At 42.7% G+C, this 12,417-nt stretch overlaps 1 protein-coding gene across 2 annotated transcripts in view; it reads left to right on the forward strand.

Annotated features, from left to right (window-relative positions):
- The window catches only part of GPR176 (G protein-coupled receptor 176), a 341,317-nt gene that overhangs the window by 182,594 nt on the left and 146,306 nt on the right, over positions 1-12,417 (forward strand). For both annotated transcript variants that reach the window (XM_059913664.1, XM_059913665.1), the window contains exon 12: positions 8,651-8,809. In XM_059913664.1, coding sequence (XP_059769647.1) covers positions 8,651-8,809 — 159 coding nt within the window. The remainder of the gene's footprint in view (positions 1-8,650; positions 8,810-12,417) is intronic.

Consider the following 12,417-nt stretch of genomic DNA (forward strand, 5'->3'; position numbering starts at 1 on the left):
CCATTTCTCTTCCCTCTTGCATCTCCCTCCCTCCCACCCTCCCCATCCCACCCCTCTAGGTGGTCACAAAGCACCGAGCTGATCTTCCTGTGCTATGCGGCTGCTTCCCACTAGCTATTTTACATTTGGTAGTGTATATATGTCCATGACACTCTCTTACCCTGTCACATCTCACCCCACCCCCTCCCCATATCCTCAAGTCCATTCTCTAGTAGGTCTGTGTCTTTATTCCCGTCTTGCCACTAGGTTCTTCATGGCCTTTTTTTTTTTTCCCTTAGATTCCGTATATATGTGTTACCATACTGTATTTGTTTTTCTCTTTCTGACTTACTTCACTCTGTATGACAGACTCTAACTCCATCCACCTCATTACGAATACCTCCATTTCATTTCTTTTTATGGCTGAGTAATATTCCATTGTATATATGTGCCACATCTTCTTTATCCATTCATCTGTCGATGGACATTTAGGTTGCTTCCATGTCCTGGCTATTGTAAATAGAGCTGCAATGAACATTGTGGTACATGACTCTTTTTGACCTATGGTTTTCTCAGGGTATATGCCCAGTAGTGGGATTGCTGGGTCGTATGGTAGTTCTATTTGTAGTTTTTTAAGGAACCTCCATACTGTTCTCCATAGTGGCTGTATCAATTTACATTCCCACCAACAGTGCAAGAGTGTTCCCTTTCCTCCACACCCTCTCCAGCATTTATTGTTTCTAGATTTTTTGATGATGGCCATTCTGACCGGTGTGAGATGATATCTCATTGTAGTTTTGATTTGCATTTCTCTAATGATTAAGGATGTTGAGCATTCTTTCATGTGTCTGTAGGCCATCTGTATATCTTCTTTGGAGAAATGTCTATTTAGGTCTTCTGCCCATTTTTGGATTGGGTTGTTCGTTTTTTTGTTATTGAGCTGCATGAGCTGCTTGTAAATCTTGGAGATTAATCCTTTGTCAGTTGCTTCATTTGCAAATATTTTCTCCCATTCTGAGGGTTGTCTTTTGGTCTTGTTTATGGTTTCCTTTGCTGCGCAAAAGCTTTTAAGTTTCATTAGGTCCCATTTGTTTATTTGTGTTCTTATTTCCATTTCTCTGGGAGCTGGGTCAAAAAGAATCTTGCTGTGATGTATGTCATAGAGTGTTCTGCCTATGTTTTCCTCTAAGAGTTTGATAGTGTCTGCCCTTACACTTAGGTCTTTAATCCATTTTGAGTTTATTTTTGTGCATGGTGTCAGGGAGTGTTCTAATTTCATACTTTTACATGTACCTCTCCAGTTTTCCCAGCACTACTTATTGAAGAGGCTGTCTTTTCTCCACTGTATATGCTTGCCTCCTTTATCAAAGATAAGGTGACCATATGTGTGTGGGTTTATCTCTGGGCTTTCTATCCTGTTCCATTGATCTATATTTCTGTTTTTGTGCCAGTACCAAACTGTCTTGATTACTGAAGCTTTGTAATATAGTCTGAAGTCAGGGAGCCTGATTCCCCCAGCTCCATTTTTCGTTCTCAAGATTGCTTTGGCTATTCGGGGTCTTTTGTGTTTCCATACAAATTGTGAAATTTTTTGTTCTAGTTCTGTGAAAAATGCCAGTGGTAGTTTGATAGGGATTGCATTGAATCTGTAGATTGCTTTGGGTAGTAGAGTCATTTTCACAATGTTGATTCTTCCAATCCAGGAACATGGTATATCTCTCCATCTATTTGTATCATGTTTAATTTCTTTCATCAGTGTCTTATAATTTTCTGCATACAGGTCTTTTGTCTCCTTAGGTAGGTTTATTCCTAGATATTTTATTCTTTTTGTTGCAATGGTAAACGGGAGTGTTTTCTTAATTTCACTTTCAGATTTTTCGTCATTAGTGTGTAGGAATGCAAGAGATTTCTGTGCATTAATTTTGTATCCTGCTACTTTACCAAATTCATTGATTAGCTCTAGGAGTTTTCTGGTAGCCTCTTTAGGATTCTCTATGTATAGTATCATGTCATCTGCAAATAGTGACAGCTTTACTTCTTCTTTTCCGATTTGGATTCCTTTTATTTCTTTGTCTTCTCTGATTGCTGTGGCTAACACTTCCAAAACTATGTTGAATAATAGTGGTGAGAGTGGGCAACCTTGTCTTGTTCCTGATCTTAGTGGAAATGGTTTCAGTTTTTCACCATTGAGGACAACGTTGGCTGTGGGTTTGTCATATATGGCCTTTATTATGTTAAGGAAAGTTCCCTCTATGCCTACTTTCTGCAGGGCTTTTATCATAAATGGGTGTTGAATTTTGTCAAAAGCTTTCTCTGCATCTATTGAGATGATCATATGGTTTTCTCCTTCAATTTGTTAATATGGTGTATCACATTGATTGATTTGCGTATATTGAAGAATCCTTGCATTCCTGGGATAAACCCCACTTGATCATGGTGTATGATCCTTTTAATGTGCTGTTGGATTCTGTTTGCTAGTATTTTGTTGAGGATTTTTGCATCTATGTTCATCAGTGATATTGGCCTGTAGTTTTCTTTCTTTGTGACATCTTTGTCTAGTTTTGGTATCAGGGTGATGGTGGCCTCGTAGAATGAGTTTGGGAGTGTTCCTCCCTCTGCAATATTTTGGAAGAGTTTGAGAAGGATAGGTGTTAACTCTTCTCTAAATGTTTGATAGAATTCACCTGTGAAGCCATCTGGTCCTGGGCTTTTGTTTGTTGGAAGGTTTTTAATCACAGTTTCAATTTCAGTGCTTGTGATTGGTCTGTTCATATTTTCTATTTCTTCCTGGTTCAATCTCGGCAGTTTGTGCATTTCTAAGAATCTGTCCATTTCTTCCAGGTTGTCCATTTTATTGGCATAGAGTTGCTTGTAGTAATCTCTCATGATCTTTTGTATTTCTGCAGTGTCAGTGGTTACTTCTCCTTTTTCATTTCTAATTCTATTGATGTGAGTCTTCTCCCTTTTTCTCTTGATGAGTCTGGCTAATGGTTTATCAATTTTGTTTATCTTCTCAAAGAACCAGCTTTTAGTTTCATTGATTTTTGCTATTGTTTCCTTCATTTCTTTTTCATTTATTTCTGACCTGATCTTTATAATTTCTTTCCTTCTGCTAGCTTTGGGGTTTTTTTGTTCTTCTTTCTCTAATTGCTTTAGGTGCAAGGTTAGGTTGTTTATTCGAGATGTTTCCTGTTTCTTGAGGTAGGCTTGTATTGCTATAAACTTCCCTCTTAGCACTGCTTTTGCTGCGTCCCATAGGTTTTGGGTCGTCGTATCTCCATTGTCATTTGTTTCTAGGTTTTTTTTGATTTCCCCTTTGATTTCTTCAGTGATCACTTCGTTATTAAGTAGTGTATTGTGTAGCCTCCATGTGTTTGTATTTTTTACAGATCTTTTCCTGTAATTGATATCTAGTCTCATAGCGTTGTGGTCGGAAAAGATACTTGATACTATTTCAATTTTCTTAAATTTGCCAAGGCTTGATTTGTGACCCAAGATATGATCTATCCTGGAGAATGTTCCATGCGCACTTGAGAAAAATGTGTATTCTGTTGTTTTTGGGTGGAATGTCCTATAAATATCAATTAAGTCCATCTTGTTTAATGTATCATTTAAAGCTTGTGTTTCCTTATTTATTTTCATTTTGGATGATCTGTCCATTGGTGAGAGTGGGGTGTTAAAGTCCCCTACTATGATTGTGTTGCTGTCGATTTCCCCTTTTATGGCTGTTAGTATTTGCCTTATGTATTGAGGTGCTCCTATGTTGGGTGGATAAATATTTACAATTGTTATACCTTCCTCTTGGATCGATCCCTTGATCATTATATAGTGTCCTTCTTTGTCTCTTGTAATATTCTTTATTTTAAAGTCTATTTTGTCTGATATGAGAATTGCTACTCCAGCTTTCTTTTGATGTCCATTTGCATGGAATATCTTTTTCCATCCCCTCACTTTCAGTCTGTATGTGTCTCTAGGTCTGAAGTGGGTCTCTTGTAGACAGCATATATATGGGTCTTGTTTTTGTATCCATTCAGCCAGCCTGTGTCTTTTGGTGGGAGCATTTAATCCATTTACATTTAAGGTAATTATCGATATGTATGTTCCTATTCCCATTTTCTTAAATGTTTTGGGTTTGTTATTGTAGGTGTTTTCCTTCTCTTGTGTTTCTTGCCTAGAGAAGTTCCTTTAGCATTTGTTGTAAAGCTGGTTTGGTGGTGCTGAACTCTCTCAGCTTTTGCTTGTCTGTAAAGGTTTTAATTTCTCCATCACATATGAATGAGATCCTTGCTGGGTAGAGTAATCTTGGTTGTAGGCTCTTCTCCTTCATCACTTTAAGTATATCCTGCCACTCCCTTCTGGCTTGCAGAGTTTCTGCTGAAAGATCAGATGTTAACCTTATGGGGATTCCCTTGTGTGTTATTTGTTTTTTTTCCCTTGCTGCCTTTAATATGTTTTCCTTATATTTAATTTTTGACAGTTTGATTAATATGTGTCTTGGTGTGTTTCTCCTTGGGTTTATCCTGTATGGGACTCTCTGTGCTTCCAGGACTTGATTAACTATTTCCTTTCCCATATTAGGGAAGTTTTCAACTATAATCTCTTCAAATATTTTCTCAGTCCCTTTCTTTTTCTCTTCTTCTTCTGGGACCCCTATAATTCGAATGTTGGTGCGTTTAATGTTGTCCCAGAGGTCTCTGAGACTGTCCTCAGTTCTTTTCATTCTTTTTTCTTTATCCTGCTCTGCAGTAGTTATTTCCACCATTTTATCTTCCAGATCACTTATCCTTTCTTCTGCCTCAGTTATTCTGCTATTGATCCCATCTAGAGTATTTTTAATTTCATTTATTGTGTTTTTCATCATTGCTTGGTTCCTCTTTAGTTCTTCTACGTCCTTGTTAAATGTTTCTTGCATTTTGTCTATTCTATTTCCAAGATTTTGGATCATCCTTACTATCATTATTCTGAATTCTTTTTCAGGTGGACTACCTATTTCCTCTTCATTTGTTAAGTCTAGTGTATTTTGACCTTGCTCCTTCATCTGCTGTGTGTTTTTCTGTCGTCTCATTTTGCTTATCTTACTGTGTTTGGGGTCTCCTTATCGCAGGTTGCAGGTTCGTAGTTCCCGTTGTTTTTGGTATCTGTCCCCAGTGGCTAAGGTTGGTTCAGTGGGTTGTGTAGGCTTCCTGGTGGAGGGAACTAGTGCCTGAGCTCTGGTGGATGAGGCTGGATCTTGTCTTTCTGGTGGGCACGTCCACGTCTGGTGGTGTATTTTGGGGTGTCTGTGGCCTTATTATGGTTTTAGGCAGCCTCTCTGCTAATGGATGGGGCTGTGTTCCTGTCTTGCTAGTTGTTTGGCATAGGGTGTTCAGCACTGTAGCTTGCTGGTCATTGAGTGATGCTGGGTCTTGATGTTGAGATGGAGATCTCTGAGAGATTTTTGCTGTTTGGTATTACGTGGGGCTGGGAGGTCTCTTGTGGACCAGTGTCCTGAAGTTGGCTCTCCCACCTCCAAGGTACGGCCCTGATGCCTGGCTGAAGCACCAAGAGCCTTTCGTCCACACGGCTCAGAGTAAAAGGGAGAAAAAATAGAAAGAAAGAAAGAAAGAAAGAAAGAGGCTATAATATAGTGAAGTAAAATAAAGCTATTATAAAGCAAAGCTATACAGACAAAATCTCCCCCAGAAGCATATACATATACACTCACAAAAAAAGGAAAAGGGGAAAAATTAATATATCCTGCTCCCAAAGTCCACCTCCTGAATTTGGGATGATTCGTTGTCTATTCAGGTATTCAACAGATGCAGGCACATCAAGTTGTTTGTGGAGCTTTAATCCGCTGCTCCTGAGGCTGCTGGGAGAGATTTCCCCTCCTCGTCTCTGTTCACACAGCTCCTGGGGATCAGCTTTGGATTTGGACCCGCCTCTGCGTGTAGGTCGCCTGAGGGCGTCTGTTCCCCGCCCAGACAGGACGGGGTTAAAGGAGCAGCTGCTTCGGGGGCTCTGGCTCACCCAGGCCACGGGGAGGGAGGGGTACAGAGGAGGCGGGGCGAGCCTGCGGCGTCAGAGGCCGGCTTGACGTTGCACCAGCCTGAGGTGCGCAGTGCGTTCTCCCGGGGAAGTTGTCCCTGGATCACGGGACGCTGGCAGTGGCGGGCTGCACCGGCTCCCGGGAGGGGCGGTGTGGAGAGTGACCTGTGCTTGCACACAGGCTTTTTGGAGGCGGCAGCAGCAGCCCCAGCGTCTCACGCCCGTCTCTGGGGTCCGCGCTGATCGCCGCGGCTCGCGCCAGTCTCTGGAGTTCGTTTAAGCGGCGCTCTGAATCCCCTCTCCTTGCGCGCCGCGAAACAAAGAGGCAAGAAAAAGTCTCTTGCCTCTTCGGCAGCTGCAGACTTTTTCCCGGTCTCCCTCCCAGCCAGCTGTGGTGCGCTAACCCCTTCAGGCTGTGTTCACGCCGCCAACCCCAGTCCTCTCCCTGCGATCCGACCGAAGCCCGAGCCTCCGCTCCCAGCCCCCGCCCGCCCCGGCGGGTGAGCAGACAAGCCTCTCGGGCTGGTGAGCGCTGCTCGGCGCCGAGCCTCTGTGCGGGAATCTCTCCGCTTTTCCCTCTGCGCCCCTGTTGCTGTGGGATCCGCGCTGTTAGCCGCGGCTCGCGCCCGTCTCTGAAGTTCGTTTAGGCGGCGCTCTGAATCCCCTCTCCTCGCGCACCAGGAAACAGGGAAGAAAAAGTCTCTTGCCTCTTCGGCAGCTGCAGACTTTTTCCCGGTCTCCCTCCCAGCCAGCTGTGGTGCGCTAACCCCTTCAGGCTGTGTTCACGCCGCCAACCCCAGTCCTCTCCCTGCGATCCGACCGAAGCCCGAGCCTCCGCTCCCAGCCCCCGCCCGCCCCGGCGGGTGAGCAGACAAGCCTCTCGGGCTGGTGAGCGCTGCTCGGCGCCGAGCCTCTGTGCGGGAATCTCTCCGCTTTTCCCTCTGCGCCCCTGTTGCTGTGGGATCCGCGCTGTTAGCCGCGGCTCGCGCCCGTCTCTGAAGTTCGTTTAGGCGGCGCTCTGAATCCCCTCTCCTCGCGCACCAGGAAACAGGGAAGAAAAAGTCTCTTGCCTCTTCGGCAGCTGCAGACTTTTTCCCGGACTCCCTCCCGGCTAGCTGTGGTGCGCTAACCCCTTCAGGCTGTGTTCACGCCGCCAACCCCAGTCCTCTCCCTGCGACCCGACCGAAGCCCGAGCCTCAGCTCCCAGCCCCGCCCGCCCCGGCGGCTGAGCAGACAAGCCTCTCGGGCTGGTGAGTGCTGGTCAGCGCCGAGCCTCCGTGCGGGAAGTGCGGGAATCTCTCCGCTTTGCCCTCCACACCCCTGTGGCTGCGCTCTCCTCCGTGGCTCCGAAGCTTCCCCCCTCTGCCACCCGCAGTCTCTGCCCGCGAAGGGGCTTCCTAGTGCGTGGAAATCTTTCCTCCTTCACAGCTCCCTCCCACTGGTGCAGGTGCCGTCCCTATTCTTTTGTCTCTGTTATTTCTTTTTTCTTTTGCCCTACCCAAGTACGGGGGGAGTTTCTTGCCTTTTGGGAGGTCTGACGTTTTCTGCCAGTGTTCAGTGGGTGTTCTGTAGGAGCAGTTCCACGTGTAGATGTATTTCTACTGTATCTGTGGGAAGGAAGGTGATCTCCGCGTCTTACTCTTCCGCCATCTTCTCTCCTCCCCCCCTGCTCCAGTTTTAAAGTGCACAGCCGATTGTGTTGTTTCTCTAAGATGCTACTAAGATTATTTCCTTTAGGAAGCATTCTCCAAACACGTTTTCTCCTTGCCCCTTCCTGTTAACAGAGGTTAGTTGACCCTCCCTGGTGCCCATGGAGCCCTGGGTTTACCAGCACTTTTCACACCTTGTTAAAATCTTTGCTGTCAAGAGACTGAGAACTCCTGAGGGCAGGAACGTGTGAGATTCATATTGAATCACCAGTGCCCAGTGTAACGCCTCCCCATAGCAGGCACTCAGTACGAGGTTTTTGAATGAATGTTATGAATGGCTTTTAACCTGTTAAGGAACTAATGTTAGTTCAATAACGAGTTAGATGACCAGTTTTTTTTTCAAATATTATTTATTCGGCTGCATCGGGTCTAAGTTGTGGCACGCGGGATCTTTAGTTGCGGCATGCGGGATCTAGTTCCCTGACCAGAGATCGAACCCGGGCCCCCTGCATTGGGAGTGTGGAGTCTTAGCCACAGGACCACCAGTGAAGTCCCTAGATGACCAGTTATGATCATGAAACCCAAACAACCGACTCTATGTTACTTTTCAGGGACAAATTTTGAAAATAACATGTCCGTTATAGGGTAAACATGATTTCTTCCTTATTCAGCATGTCACAAACCACTTTTTTCAGAGTGGAGAAATGAGAATGTTATGAGACCCAGACTGTGAGGCTAAGAGAGTTATTCCGTAGGGTAGAACGCCCACAAAATGTAAGCAGATACTTTACGCAGAGTTGGCAGATAATGAATCCTTAAACTATTTAATTTTTTTTCTTGCACTATCCCAAGTTAATTCTGTTCTTTTTTTATATTTGTTTTGTTTTGCTTTTTATTTGTTTTTGTGAGGAGCACTGATGTAGCGGTCTGAAAGGTATATTTTGGAAAAAAAAATGTAACATAAGAATGACCTGGTGACCCTTGTTTCCTTTTAGGGAGATCAGTCTGGCTGGCTGGTCCCGGGAGAAGGATACACACCTGCAGTCACCCAGCATCAGCAGCTTGCTGAAATTGATACAAAACTCCAAGAACTTGCTGCTGTTTACCCAACAAGTTCCAGCTCTTCTCCAAGACCTGAACATCAGAATGATGAGGTATGTTTAACTCAAGAGCCCATAGGCTGTTCAGGTTTATGTGTGCTAAAGCTAGTTCACATAATATGACAATCTGCTTGTTAACTAAAGAGGTTTCTTCCCAATTGCCTTTTCCGTGACTGCAACTGCAGTGATAGTGATTTCTACAACAGTGCCAATGTCCACTTTCTATTCATTTCTTTTTCAGTTGGTAATTTGCTGAGACAGGGTGAAATATTTATTTTAATATTGTTATATCTTTATGGTATAAGCTAATTCTTGATCATGATCAGGAGAGAGGAGAGGGAAGAGAATAGATACAGCACTGCTTAGTCCTTTGAGAGCTTTACTTCTCTTTGTTCCTTTGGTTCTAGGTGTTAGCAATGGCAGTCACCTGTCCCTTACTCTGGTACATTCTTCTAGCTCCTTTGATTTACCAGCAAACAGTGAAGCTCACTCTGTTGATAACTTGTCTCCTGTGAGAACTTTGAAATGAGTATGTTTCCTTTCTTGACAGTTCCCTCAAATATTCTTTTACAAAGCTAACAGAGGGTGAAGAAAAACGGAAGGGTAACTACAGCTTGGGAGCAGTAAAATTCCTTTCTCCCCCTTATATTTCAGTACTTCGTGGGATCTAGTTTGGGGTTGGGTGGTAGTTTTTGCCTGAAGAGAAAATGGCTGGTCTTTTGTTATTCCACTAACCCTCTACCAGTTTTGTAAACATATCACCAAATCATTTTCTGTACAATATTAGATGCATGTGATTTTCCTGGTTTTTAAGAAGATTTAAATAATATCAGTAGTCTATAGGTAATAATTCTGCTTTATAGTCAGTCTTTTCTCCAACCTGTCAATTGAAGATTAGGGATCTGGCTTTGGGTCAGTTGAAGGTACTTCAGGGGAAAGGAGCAGTGTTAAGATGTTCCAAAGAAAGTTTGGTCGTGATGGAACCTTACGGAGCCATCGCAGCTTCCTTAAATTATGTTCCTAAGGGCCAGGCACAGCTGCCTCTGAGCCCTTTACACAGCAATATGGTGGTAGTGGGAACCACTGTTTTCTGGATTGGGATCAGAGTTCTTGGAAGACAGAGAATTGGAATTTCTGTCCCTACCCAAATATACCCCAGGACTTTGACACATCAACAGGTATGCTGCTAGTTTATTTATGTTATTGGGTGCCACTTCCCAAAAGGAGGAAGCCAGGATGGGGGAGTAAAATTGTTCAGGGATATTCTTTGTTCTTTTTGTGTTACAGCTGATTTTTGTTGTTGTTGTTGTTATTGTTGTTAGATATCAAGGGTCGCTGAGATCTCAAAGCTGGATAATGGTCCTAAAGATAGAAAATGTCTTTTTCATGACCATCAAATGTTATTCCTGAAAGAGAGACAGAGAATTTAGAGATTTGTCTAGCCATTAGGACTTCAGATAAAGTATGACTGTGGTCATTGTCATCTACGTCACATTTTCAGAGTTCACATTTATGGTTTAAATAAAATATTTAAAAAATAATAAAAGGGAAAACCAGTACATTACTTAGTTGTTACATACTGATATTATATATTTTTGTGTGAAACAGTATATTTAGAGAAAAGAGAAAACTGCATTTTGGGACTCCCACTGGCTGCAGAAACAGAAATGTAACATCATAGTTGTTGAAAAGAAATAATTAGTGCTTCTTGTATGCAAAAAAGAGTATATTTTGAGGTTTCATTCAATTTCCTGTTGGCATTTCCTCATTTCTAACTAAAACCAGCATTGCACATTGAATTTTCAAGCCAAAAATGAAAACATGGCAAATTATTTTGTGGATATTATTATTATTTTTTTTAACACCTTTATTGGAGTATAATTGCTTTACAATGGTGTGTTAGTTTCTGCTGTATAACAAAGTGAATCAGCTATACATAAACATATATTCCCATATCTCCTCCCTCTTGCATCTCCCTCCCACCCTCCCTAGGTGGACACAAAGCACCGAGCTGCTCTCCCTGTGCTATGTGGCTGCTTCCCACTAGCTATCTATTTTACATTTGGTAGTGTATATATGTCCATGCCACTCTCTCACTTCGTCCCAGCTTACCCTTCCCCCTTCCCGTGTCCTCAAGTACATTCTGTACATCTGCATCTATATTCCTGTCCTGCCCCTAGGTTCTTCAGAACCATTTTTTTTTTGATTCCATATATTTCTGTTAGCATACGGTATTTGTTTTTCTCTTTCTGACTTACTTCACTCTGTATGACAGACTCTAGATCCACCCACCTCACTACAAATACTCAATTTCATTTCTTTATATGGCCGAGTAATATTCCATTGTATATATGTGCCACATCTTCTTTATCCATTCATCTGTCGATGAACACTTAGGTTGGTTCCATGTACTGGCTATTGTAAATAGAGTGGCAGTGAACATTGTGGTACATGACTCTTTTTGAATCATGGTTTTCTCAGGGTATATGCCCAGTAGTGGGATTGCTGGGTCGTATGGTAGTTCTATTTTTAGTTTTTAAGGGAACCTCCATACTGTTCTCCATAGTGGCTGTATCAATTTACATTCCCACCAACAGTGCAAGAGGGTTCCCTTTTCTCCACACCCTCTCCAGCATTAATTGTTTTTTTTTTTTTAGAGCAGGGCCAAACATTCCCTATATATTGTGTTTTTTTTTTTAAACATCTTTATTGAAGTATAATTGCTTTACAATGGTGTGTTAGTTTCTGCTTTATAACAAAGTGAATCAGTTATACATATACATATGTTCCCATATCTCTTCCCTCTTGCATCTCCCTCCCTCCCACCCTCCCTATCCCACCCCTCTAGGTGGACACAAAGCACCGAGCTGCTCTCCCTGTGCTATGTGGCTGCTTCCCACTAGCTATCTATTTTACATTTGGTAGTGTATATATGTCCATGGCACTCTCTCATCCTGTCACATCTCACCCCTCCCCCTCCTCATATCCTCAAGTCCATTCTCTAGTAGGTCTGTGTCTTTATTCCCGTCTTGCCACTAGGTTCTTCATGACCTTTTTTTTTCTTTCCTTAGATTCCATATATATGTGTTAGCATACTGTATTTGTTTTTCTCTTTCTGACTTACTTCACTCTGTATGACAGACTCTAACTCCATCCACCTCATTACAAATACCTCCATTTCATTTCTTTTTATGGCTGAGTAATATTCCATTGTATATATGTGCCACATCTTCTTTATCCATTCATCCGATGATGGACACTTAGGTTGCTTCCATGTCCTGGCTATTGTAAATAGAGCTGCAATGAACATTTTGGTACATGACTCTTTTTGAATTATGGTTTTCTCAGGGTATATGCCCAGTAGTGGTATTGCTGGGTTGTATGGTAGTTCTATTTGTAGTTTTTTAAGGAACCTCCATACTGTTCTCCATAGTGGCTGTATCAATTTACATTCCCACCAACAGTGCAAGAGTGTTCCCTTTTCTCCACACCCTCTCCAGCATTTATTGTTTCTAGATTTTTTGATGATGGCCATTCTGACCGGTGTGAGATGATACCTCATTGTAGTTTTGATTTGCATTTCTCTAATGATTAATGATGTTGAGCATTCTTTCATGTGTCTGTTGGCAATCTGTATATCTTCTTTGGAGAAATGTCTATTT

Source organism: Balaenoptera ricei, chromosome 2 (assembly GCF_028023285.1).
Source record: "Balaenoptera ricei isolate mBalRic1 chromosome 2, mBalRic1.hap2, whole genome shotgun sequence".
NCBI classification, from domain to species: domain Eukaryota; kingdom Metazoa; phylum Chordata; class Mammalia; order Artiodactyla; family Balaenopteridae; genus Balaenoptera; species Balaenoptera ricei.